Raw genomic sequence first — 12,506 nt, 5'->3', positions numbered from 1 at the left:
GGATAAGAGCTCCTATTCTCTGTTTTTATTTAAGCTCCATTAGATGAGGCATGTTCTGAACGTTCTCTTGCCATTTACTGTTGCTGTCAGGAACTATTTTTTAGTGGAAGGACAGCATTTAACGAACTTGCTTCAAAAAAGTAACATATCAATACATACATTTTTGGTTTTAATATTTGTATTGTGTGATAGCCGTTTTATAAAAGCAGTAAGGTACTCGAAGTGTGCTTACATTATATATTACACTTGAAATAAGGAATTATGTTTCACCAGTAGGTTACGTCGTTTCACCAGTAGGTGACGATAAATGACTCTATTTAAAGGGGTCATATGACGTTGCTAAAAAAGAACATTATTTTGTAATATTTGGGTTGAACTGTTCTGGAACAGTGTTGCAAATACAACTTAACCACTGATTTCTAGTTGTGTCCTCCTTTGGAAGACCAAACAAGGTAGTTTCGCTTTCACAACGAAACAGCGTCTTCACGACATGGAGGCGGCGGCGGCAGCAACAATAAAGTTACGCCTTCTTTCTTTCTTTTCCTTCATTTGGGCGGCGTTATGCAAATCTTCCCACATCGTGACGTAGACATGTGGGGGAGTTTAAACGAGGCGTTTTAGGAGGGCATGGACGAGTCTTAACTTTTATAAAGAATATCTCTTTGGGTTTGAGACTTTAGTCTTTGCAACTTTAGGGATCTTATCTATTCACGAACAGCTTGTAACACTCCAAAGAGAAAGGAAAGCTTGAAATCGCATCATATAACCCCTTTAAGAGTGTGCCACTGAATCATTCAGTCTAAGGATTCATTCAAAAACTCTGATTCATTCAAGAATGAATCAAAGACTACGTTTTGCACAGAGAGACAGCTTTGTTTACAGCTATTTGTGTACGCTACTGAATGTTAACAACATTACCTTAATGTGCTGATGTCAAAGCAATATGTATTACTGCTTATAAGAAATAGAATGTTAATGTTAAATGGTTTTTGCCTTCTGTTCTAGCACAGTTCCTTATGTGTTTTTAGCATATAAATGTAGACTGTCAAAGGAGCGATGTGTGTAAACAACTTTGTGTATTGTGTGTGCACGCATCAGGTTTTGTTTGCATTGTGGGGACCAGCTGCAGTTGACATGATGCTTATTCATGCTAAATAATGTCTTTATGAACATGAACATTTTCAGGAAGGTTTCTGTAAGTTTTATATTTAGGGTTAAATGACAGACAATCATCATTATTTACCATATAAAAACAAAATTCAATGGAAAGTCCCCACTATGACAGAAAAACAAACGTATGTGTGTTTTAATGGCCATCCAGCAGTGTAAAGAAAGCTCCGAGCAGAGCGTCTGGCTGCTAATTGGTGGTAATAATGCTCTGATTGGTTCATTAAGGCAGAGTAAGCTTAGATGCAGGTTTTTGTTAATCACGCATCTGGCACTCCTTTAATTAAAGGTGGGGGGGGTCTGAATGTCTGCTAATTTCCACAGACTGTCTCCTCAATTAGTGCTTTTCTCACTCTCCATTCCTCTCTCGCCTTCTTTCTTACTGTGACTCACTCTCACACACTTTCATTCTTTCCCCCCAGATACCCTCACAGAGTGTCCACACAATTGCCATGGTAACGGAGACTGTCGCTCGGGAACATGCCATTGTTTCCCAGGGTTCCTTGGGCCTGATTGCTCACGAGGTATGCTCTCTTACTCACGTGCACACACACACATGACTCTCCAGAGAAATAAACAACCAATGTCACTATTCATAATTGGTTTCAGATTGTCATTTGAGCAAGTACGGCTGGCTAGTACGCTTTTGGTGGGACTCAATTCCCAAGCCTGAATGACTTCTTATTACCAGGAAGAAGCAACAATTAGTTTTTATTGTATTTGTTTTGTTTATATATTTGGTGATGGTGTTTTTTTTTTCTCATCTGTTTGCTTGCATTTTCTTTGTCTCTGTCTGGCTTACAAGCGTTTAGAGCTTATACAGTAGAAGATCTATAAAGAAATCGCTTGAAAACTTCACCTGTTGAATGATATGATTGTCATAAACTATTTTCTGTCCTTTATCTTATTTCCCCAATTGCTTTTTGTTTTTCTATTCAAAGCCGCTTGTCCAGTGCTGTGTAGTGGCAATGGGCAGTACTCCAGGGGGCGCTGTCTTTGTTACAGCGGCTGGAAGGGGACAGAGTGTGACGTTCCTAGCAGCCAGTGCATCGATATTCACTGCAGCGGACACGGAATCTGCATTATGGGCACCTGCGCCTGCAACACAGGCTATAAAGGAGACAACTGTGAAGAAGGTCAGGGATACAAATCAACCACCAGTGGTTTTGTGAAGCAAACTATCCTATCTGCTTACTTCAATATCCCTGCTTCAGTATTTGAAGAAAATATTTTAACATCAAAAACTGATTGTTATTTCTTGTGTCTCTTAAGAGACCATGTTTTCCAACTTCACAGCAAACCCTCCATTCAGTGGCCTGATGTTAAAAAACAGTTTATTTGTCATGCAGAGTTCAGCAGAATTTTTCATCTGTTTCCCTCCTTGCAGACATCTCCAGCATCTCAAGTCTCAGTTCATAAGAGACCCATCAGAAGCCCTAATGGAAGCATTTATCTAACACTGCTATTTCCAGCATTCTTGCCATTAAACCCCACTGCATTACACCATCAAAGATGTGCAAGATAATGTGTTATCAACGTGATCGCTGATTACCCATTGGTTCGAGGGGGATTAATTTTTTTTTTCCTCTAGAAGTGTTTGAAAGCTCCGTCTCAGCGGACACGGACAGGCTTTTCACCAGACCTGATAAAAAGAGAGAGAGAGCAAGTGCAAGAGTGATACAGAAGGGCTTATTTGAGTGTTTGAGAGAGAGAAAATTCTGTCCAGTTCATATCGCCTTTCAGCATCACTTTGCTTAATGAGGAGCCTAACGCCTTGTCTGTAGCCATCAAAGGGACTCTTCCTCCTGTGACCTTCTTTGATAATTTACTGTCCCTGCAATAATCATTACCCACGAGTTAATAGTTCAATATTCCAGAAACAATTGCCATTCTCCACTTCACAGAGCAAATAATTACATTGATGTCCCCACTGATGCGCAGGTCCCTTACCCATCAGCCTCGTGAGTGGGAAAAATGCTAGATTACAATTGATTTTTCTTAATTAAGAAAATTAGCTTTGTGCATAGTGTTTATGCTACCGTGACTCGGCACGCAGCTTGTAGAGCACACAGTGCGCTTTGTTTATTTTTTTTTCTCTAAGCCAAAAAGATTCCATTCCTGCAGCTCGATTGTAATGATTTGGCACAAGCAACAAAACACATACATCTCTATATCTAGAGAGAGACCGGCTAATGCAATTTATATAGGGATAATATGTTAAAAATGCGGCCAGAAATGTTCTGGTCATGAATTGGCCTGTTGTCAATCAATGGAAGGATTAAGCCCCATCAACTACCACACAATCAGAGGAATTAAGGGTTGCTGAACCTCAGCCCTCTAGCAGGGGCTATTAAACATAAACACACACACAAACACACCTGCACAGTAGCCCCTCATGGCTTTTGAAAAGGAATGTGTAGCACTGTCCCACTCTGCAAATTCAGCCCTGCTTGCTCTGCAGTCACCTAAAAACTGCTTTTCCATCTGTGGGAAAGCAGTGGACTTCTGCCTACGAGAATAAAAGATCTCTAGCACATTCTTTGAGAACACATTGAGCAGCACACAGATCATGCTTTGCTACATGTACTGTCTGAATCTGCTTATAATGTGTGTGCACTGGAACAGGGGGGTTTTGAGAGCCATATAATGTGAAGCTTATGCTATGCACACTTTGACATTAGCATGATGGATTCCATTGAGATGAGAGAATTAAAAAAAATAATGTATTACTGTAAAAACATCACATATTTTTCACATTAACCTACTATTGCGCAATGTTCCCTAAGGTTAACAAACTCATTTTATTTACTTTGCAAGCAAACAATGCATTTATGCATAAGACAATAAAAAAACAGTACATCCTGGCTTTTTTTTTTATGTGACCTGATTCGCATTTGTTAGAGCATAACAATTTTTTTATCATTTAGAATGGTATAAATTATTTGAGTTGTTGCTGAAATTTGTCTAAAAGCAAGTGCAATAGTAGAATGGATATGGATACAGCAAACGAGAATATTGCAGTAATGTTATGTTTATTTGATGTTGTTTTTGTCTTTTCTATTATTTTAGTAACTGTCTATTTAGTATTAAAGTATTAAGTACTGTCTATTTACTTTTTTGTAAAATATTAACATTGTATAAGCATGTTAACATTTTAAGTAAAACAATAATTTAAGCTAGGAGTCACTTCTTAGACTTTCATGTAGCCACAACATTTTTAATTTCGTTCCATTACTGCATAGTGTTGCCCTTCGTACAAAGTGACCTGAAAAGACTCCTCCATTTATTATTTCAAAGTCTATTTTTGTTTTTACTAATAAAGTCTTTATGCAAGAAAGTTGATTAAAAAATAATGCATGCATGGTTTTGCTAACCTGCTAACTAAGACTTTTTGCTTTTTTCCCCAAACGCACACAGTGGACTGCCTGGACCCCTCCTGTTCATCTCATGGAGTGTGCATTCACGGAGAGTGCCACTGCAATCCAGGATGGGGCGGCAACAACTGTGAGATCCTGAAGACTATGTGCCCAGACCAGTGCTCGGGACACGGAACCTACCAGACGGAGAGCGGCACCTGCACCTGTGACACCAACTGGACTGGACCCGATTGCTCCATCGGTACTTTTTATACACTTCTGCACCCACCTCTTTAATATGTTGTTCTTTCCACTGTATTATTTTTATCATGCTTTGTTTTATACACTGAATAGCTGCTTATTGTTGTTAAGGGCATTAACAGGCTGTTATTTTAGATTTTCTGTCCTCCTCTCTATTTAATCTGTCAGCAGACCTTCTAAAAGGCGCGTTTGAGTCAACCTTAAATACACTATCATTATGAAATATCTCTCAGTCCATCAAAAGCTCAGCGGCAGCTAGTGTGGTATGTGTGTGCACATCTTATGTTTGTGCAAGTGACGATACTGATCTCCGTAATAAGAGCAGTATTGGACTCCTGCTGTTTTAGGACTCACCCATGGTCGGCCTTTTAGTTATACAATGCTATTTTCCCAGCAGCAATCTGTGTCTAATGAAAATACTATTTCACTCAAGAGCCCCACACAGCAATCTCTCTCTCACTCTTGCTTTTTCTCTCTGTCCTTTTCTTTCCTATCCCTTTTCGATTGAGGAAGAACTACCTGATGTCTTTGTAGACCATCACTTCCCTCCCTTCCATTAATTAGACGTACATCTTCAATTAGTGCAGTGCTAATGAATGAGGCCTGCATGCTCCCCCTCTGTCACGTTGACGGCTGCAGTGCTGTGATGTGGTAAATGCTGATAAACGCCTTTAGTGTTGGGACGGGTTTTGATTGAATAGACGACAATGCTCTCAAAAACGCTGATAAAATTAGTAATGCCCCTTTTGTCTTAGATAATGATAGGGTGAGAAAAATTAAATACAGAGGGCGAGAGGAAGGCATGTGTCTACAGAAGTGTCATGGCTATTCACACATGTGCCCCCTCAGATTTTTTTTTTTTCGAGCCAAAAAATCTGAAATGTTCTTTTTAATTCAAATTATACATATTAGATATCATTTAGCAATATCATTATTATTATTGTTACAATTATTTTAAAGAAACAAAAGAAACTGGAAATATTCATGGGTAACGCTTTACAATAAAGTTATTGTTGTTAATACAATGGAGAACAGGAAATATAGAACAACACTGCTTAGTGGCATTTGTTAGTTTTGATCATTTCTGTGTACTCTAATACATCTTTTAACAGTTTAACTTCATAAATGAATGTATAATTTAACATTTGGTTCATGTATTATGAACAAACTAACTTTTCAGGTTATAATTTTAGTTATAATAAACTAAGGTTTAAATTAAAAGTATTTAATGTATTATGAACAAACATAAATGAGCAATGAACATTAGTGTATTTATACATTTACAGACTATTAATACTGTACATGCTGTAAAAATGTTCATTGTTAGTTCTTGATATTTAATGCGTTGACTTATGTTAATGAACTGAATATGAAAGAGTTACCGAACCATAATATTAATTATGATAGCTGTTTTGCTTTTTAGTCTATTAATTTTTCTGTTTTACAGATTTAACAAAGCACATTGAGAATCAATGTACTAAACTAACCCTTCTTATAATTATATAAAGAGCTAAGATGGTTAAAAATGTCATGTTTCACCTAGGACACCAAATAAGCCAGGAATGGCCCCTCATAAAATTAGGTGCATGACGCCCTGTGCAACAGGGACACATTTAGGCAATCGGTCCACACACTCTGGCCGCAACTTCTGCAAAGACAGTAATCCAGATTGATATAGTACAGTTGCAGCCGGCTTGTGGCTCGAGCCGTCAGTTTTCCAGAAGCACTTCCCAGCAGCTGCTCTCCATCTGTCTGTGTGAACTTTTTCCTTGTACGCAGTCTCTCTCTCTTTCAATCACATTCCCGCTCTGAGGAAACTGAGGTGAACTTCAGCAGAGTTTCGTCTGATGAAGGATAAAACACACAGGCGCCCACACATACACGCCGAAAGGGTGCGTCACTCCTGTCCACCTGCAGGAGGCATAATAACAGCACGCAGCAGGGAAGTCAACCACAAACTGGCACTCACCTGACCCAAGGGTTGATGGAAAATTCTCTCTATTTCTTCACTTCAGTTTCCTTGTCTCAATACACTTTCAGCAGCTCTGGCTGAGTGTCATGTCATGGTTTCACACCTTGTCAGGAAGTGCTGCAAAAAGAGTCAGAGAGGTGGTTGAGGGAAGGTGTTTAACAATACCCCATCCCATGATTTTGTCTTTATCAAGAAATGTCTTTCTAGTGCTTTGTTTCTTCCGTGACAGGGTGTGTCAGGCTGCGAGGCTCTGGTGGAATGGTGTGTGGGCTGTTAAACTACAGCTTGCTTTGCGCCAGTCTGTCTTCATCTACTGTTCTGCCAAACCCACACACGTCTACAGGCGCACGTTCACAAACTCATAAACCGATTCCAAATCACTATCAGACACTTTTCGCAGGATATCATTCAAAATGCACCCAATTTTCCCACATCAGCTTTTGTTGCCAGTTGCATCCACGCCCAGGTATGACAAACACGAAACTAGTTTCTATTGACAAAAAAGTGCAATTTCTTTATGGAAGCTTTTGTCAATTGAGAATCTTTTTCTGTAAACATGGCAAAAAAAAAAATGAAGAGTACAAACCTGCAAAGAGAAATGCTAATAAAGCACTTCCATAATAGCTTCGATCCCAAAAGCCATTCAAACGCACTCCTGATGTTTGACAGACCGTGGAGTGTGTATAAATTGATTTATTTGGGCTTGATGTGTTTTCTTCAATCTATGTGGGAGGCCTGTCTTCTGGGTCCGGGTGGAAAGTTCAGTGTGTCAATTCACATCCATGTCTGCACGCTGTGATGTCTCCTTCCCTTCCCCCAGTCACACACCTTTAGCCAGTACCCTTCCGCCAAAGTCTCCATGAGGAGCGCACGCACTCCAGTGGGTCAGACAAGGTCGAGATATGTCGAGATATATGAGATATGTTATGGGGTGTCGGTTGAGGTGTGGCAGAAAATCTCCTTCCACACCGCCACACAGGCCGCTTGACCCAGCAGGGGTCCGCAATTATCTATTTCCTGTCATAAGTTTTTCACACTTAAAGTCAATAACTTAGACATGACTGTTCTCAGGAATGTAACCTCTGCTCTTGTTGTTTTGAGTAGAGGAGACTTGTGCTTGAAATGTGCTACCATGTTGTAGAACACATGACCTTTTATAGTCCTTACCTATGCTGCAGCCCAGACCAAAAAGTGATTTGAATTTTTTTCGCCTTTGTTTGTGTTTGCAGAGGTGTGTGCAGTGGACTGTGGCTCTCACGGTGTGTGTATTGGAGGAAGCTGTCGCTGTGAAGAGGGCTGGACCGGTTCGGTATGCGATCTGAAAGCTTGTCACTCACGCTGCACTGAACACGGTACCTGCAAGGACGGCAAATGCGAATGTCACCAGGGCTGGACCGGAGAACATTGCACCGTTGGTAAGACACATAATCATCCGTTTGTCAGTATTAGCACACTACATGGCCAAAAGAATATGGATACACTGTTTTTTTAACAAATTTGGCTTCTTAATTCAAATGAATTTCAGAGGCCTTTTATTGATCCAGCATAACATGCTCCTGTGTGTAAGCTAATTCAATAAAATTAAGTCTGGTGTGGAAGAACTCGACTAGCCTGCTCAAAACCCAGACCTGAACTCCACTGAAAACCTTTGGGATGAATTTGGAAGGGCCCATTGCCTAACATCAGCATCTGACCTTGCTGATTTCTCTTGTGTCTGAATGGGAGCAAATCCCACCGCTATATTGCAACATCTAGTGGAAAGGCTTCTCAGAAAAATGTAAGAAATAGGAGTGAAAACTTTATGCCAAAGGTTTTGAAATTAAATGCTAAACAAGTACATATGGATGGTGTTTAGGTGTCCACATTCTTTGTTTGCCATATAGTGTACTTGCATGATGTGTACACAGTATTTTCTCTGATTTTTTCCAGCTGGTTTTGATGCGTTTGTATTGAAGCTATTTGCTATATTTGTTATGAAGGTTTACCTCACATCTTTGAACTTGTTTTGATTGCATATTCCCTTTGTTTTTCTGCCTTTCCTCCACCTGCTTTGGCTCTTCCATCTCAACAGGAAGTGGGCTATGAGTGTTTGTTCTGTTTTGTACCTTCCCCCTGACCTTTGCTTGCTATCAAAGCAATGACATTTTCATTGCCGTTGATTTAGGCATCCACAGGGAAACACCTATTCTAAACGACAGCAAGGTCTCCTTACACAATCACTAAACTCTGTGCATTAGTTAAATCTCAAAGAAACAAAGTCATGGTATATTTGTATATTTATAAAAAAGTATTATATATTAGTAAAGTATTTTATATATATAGCGACTCTGACATGTACACCATGGTTGTTCAGTGTTCTCCTGATGATGGACTCATAAACATTAACATTATCCAATGTGAGAAAGGCCTTTAGTTACTTAGAAGTTAGCCTGCAGTCCTTTGAAACCTAGTGGACTTTTACTCGTCTTGCTTTTAGAGTGTTCTTTGTTGGTGGACCACTCCTGGGGAGGGTAACAGTGGTCTTGAATTTCCTCCATTTGTACACAATCTGTCTGACTGTGGATTGGTGGAGTCCAAACTCTTTAGAGATGGCTTTGAAACCTTTTCTAGCCTGTTGAGCAGCACCAACTCTTTTTCTGGGGTCCTCAAAGATCTAATTTGTTTGTGCCGTGATACACTTCCACAAACCCTGTTCTTTAAATAAAACAGGACACACACTGACACCTGATAGTCATCTCACTGATTAAAAACACTTCTGAACAGATGGACTCTAATTTCACCTTCAAATTAACAGCTAATCCTAGAGATTCACATACTTTTGCCGCTCACAGATATGTAATATTGGATCATTTTCCTGAATAAATAAATGACAAAGTATATATTTTCATCTCATTTGTTTGACTGGGTTCTCTTTGTCAACTTTCAGGACAAAGCATGCATGAATTCTTGCATGAAAATCTGATGATTTTTTGGGTTATATTTATGCAGAAATATAGACAATTCTAGCAGCACTGTGTGTATATATATATATATATATAACGTTTTAAATAAAATTCCTCTGTTCTTCTTGTATCTCAAACTCAAAATCTACATGTTGCTTAACCGTCAGTCACTAAATCTGTTCATGTTGTTAGTGTGTTGGCTACATCCTCCACCAACTCAACTCTCAGCAGGGTACGTCAGCTGCTCCATTACTCAACACGAGCGCTCGAGGTACGCAGCCTGGTTAGCAAGCAGGCCTGTTTCGCCGGGCAGCTTTATGAGAATCTGGCCAGCATTTTGCTATTCGTCTTCCAAATTAGCACGGTTAGCACGTAATTCTGTCATGCTCTTCTGTTCAAGCCAGCCACCCACACACCACACTCTCACCCTGACTTTAAACTTTACAGAGCAGAAATACTCGCTGAGTTTGATCACTTAATGACCTTGTTGCTCTATGTTTTAGCATTATAAATGGCCATAAACCTCTAGGAGACCATAATTTAAATTACATGTCAGTGTCTTTAATGGACTGGTCAATTTGACAGTTTCATTAAAGCTAAAGTGTGTATGCAATTTCTGTACCGCTAGTATAACCAGATGGAATTGCAAACATAATGACTGTTATCAAACATGTTTGCTGAACACTCACCTCATTTGTCATTGGTCAGCCAAACAAATTGTCCTGCCCTATACTCACGCCATTGGTTGAGCCAATGTTGCTGTCTGACTGCTCAAACAAAAAGAGCAATGTGTTGACACTTTTCAGAGAAATTATCCTACATATGGCATACTTATAGTTGTCCCTGTATGTTGAGATGGGATAAGAGAAAGTATTTTAACATAAAAAAATTTACACGCTTAAAATTTAAATTTATGCAGTATAATGCATTTCTGTGCAAAACACTTTCCAGGTTTGTTTACTTTGTGTGTGGCCTTCTAGAAATTGAATGACTGAATATATCTCTTTAGGCCAAGATTGATACGTCGTCCCTCTTTGCTAAGTGTATGCATTGCAGGAGGTGGAGGTGTGTGTGTGTGTGTGTGTTTGAGAGAGAGCACAAGAGGGAGCTAAAAGAGTTATGGTACCTCATACATCATATGTGTCAGACTGAGATAAGGGGCCTCTTGGTTCCACATAGGGGTGTGTGTGTGTGTGAGTTGTGTGTTTGTGTGTGTGACCTTCCCTGTCCCTCTACATCTACTCACTCCACACACAAACACCCCTGCATTACAACATACTTGCATCATCATTCTTTCACACAAAGACGCCAGACACAGGTACTGTAAGACAGCTCTCACACTGACCAGCAGCATCCAGACATTTTCACTGTGTATTTTATTGTTATTACATGAAGTCTTGCTTAAATATTTAAAATGTAAGGGTTGTTTAAAATCATAAGTTACATACTACATGGTGATAGTGGCCTCAATTCATTTTTGTCAAAATATGACAATATTTTATTTTTTCTGAGCTGTATGGATTGGACACTAAAATGAATTACATTTTAGATGTAATTCATGGAAATGTACAGTTTGAACTGATTCAAGGAAATGAATCAAACACTTACACCGTTCTTTCACTGAAGTATAAATATATTAAAACATCTCTCGTCCACACCAGCTGCAAGACAAGGAAAGATCGTAAAACTAGTGTAATGACATGCTCTTTAGGAAACTTAATGCCCATATAAAAAGCTGATTTATACTGCGATATTCACAATGCTGCGTAATTTTATATATTTGGCAAAATCTAGAGTATTCAATATATCACCCAGCCCTAATCCTAACTGAATATTAGGGTCTGTAATGTGAACTTATCCAGACAGTACAGCAGACTTTTAAAAGACGACTGTTTGATTTAGCTTAGTGTGACACAGATCTGTTTATTAATTTGTAAATGATTGGGGAGCTTCATGAGAGGGGGAGAAGGAGAGCAGAAGCGTGAAATATTTCTCACGACACAGACACCCAAAACACACTTTCTGCCAACTGCACTTTCTCTTGTCGGAGACTGAGATGCTCTTTTTAGATTACTGGTTATTTCAGGAGTTGTTAACAGGACTTCTCAGAGCATGCTCCATTTAATGGGTTGAGCTACATTTAGTACCTTTTTGTGTATCTTAGCAGCGCCTACTTGTAGCAGTTAGCTAGATTTTGTGAGACCGTAACCAAAGACAGCATTAGTCCACTATAGCACAACATGCAGTAATCGTAGCTGTTTTGGATATTTTCGTTTCTCCCTTATTAATAGTTGCTTCACTGAAATTAACTACTAAGTGAACTGAGTGACACTGGTGTAGGTTGTTAGGTTATACGATGGATATTTCATCCTCTGAGCTTATGCATTCACTTTAGTAAACAAGTTTAGGAATATGATGAATCACAATACTAGCATGTTATATAATATGAATAAATGGTGCATATTCTGAAACAAGATACTCATGTGAGCCCATTTTCTTAGTAATAGCTCTTTAAAGACTCTTTATGACTAAAGAAAATATATTTTTTTGTGAAGTGTGGCTTGTCAGAAGCTTCCACTGCCAGACATTTGAGATTTTTTATTAAGACTTGTATGCTTCATTAGGCCTTGGGCCCTTCCAGATCATTCATCAGAAGCGCAACTCTTACTGTGAGAAAGCCATGGATTACAGCAAGCTGTGCACAGACATCAATCAACCCTGCAGGAGCCCCTCTTTATGTGTGTGTGTGTGTGTATACGAAGATGTATCCAAAATAAGATGCATCCAAAATAATTTTGTCAAACTTTT

The 12,506-nt window shown here is 39.2% G+C and overlaps 1 protein-coding gene across 13 annotated transcripts in view; it reads left to right on the top strand.

The window, feature by feature from the left end:
- Window positions 1-12,506, top strand: part of LOC107737101 (teneurin-3) — a 318,045-nt gene that overhangs the window by 250,859 nt on the left and 54,680 nt on the right. For all 13 annotated transcript variants that reach the window (XM_016548517.1, XM_016548522.1, XM_016548525.1 and 10 more), the window contains 4 exons: window positions 1,590-1,691; window positions 2,109-2,303; window positions 4,585-4,785; window positions 7,986-8,171. In XM_016548517.1, coding sequence (XP_016404003.1) covers window positions 1,590-1,691; window positions 2,109-2,303; window positions 4,585-4,785; window positions 7,986-8,171 — 684 coding nt within the window. The remainder of the gene's footprint in view (window positions 1-1,589; window positions 1,692-2,108; window positions 2,304-4,584; window positions 4,786-7,985; window positions 8,172-12,506) is intronic.

Source organism: Sinocyclocheilus rhinocerous, unplaced genomic scaffold (genome assembly GCF_001515625.1).
Source record: "Sinocyclocheilus rhinocerous isolate Xijiao unplaced genomic scaffold, SAMN03320098_v1.1 scaffold344, whole genome shotgun sequence".
Taxonomy (NCBI): domain Eukaryota; kingdom Metazoa; phylum Chordata; class Actinopteri; order Cypriniformes; family Cyprinidae; genus Sinocyclocheilus; species Sinocyclocheilus rhinocerous.
The sequence above is the reverse complement of the archived record's forward strand: the minus strand, read 5'-3'. Positions and strand labels throughout refer to the sequence as shown.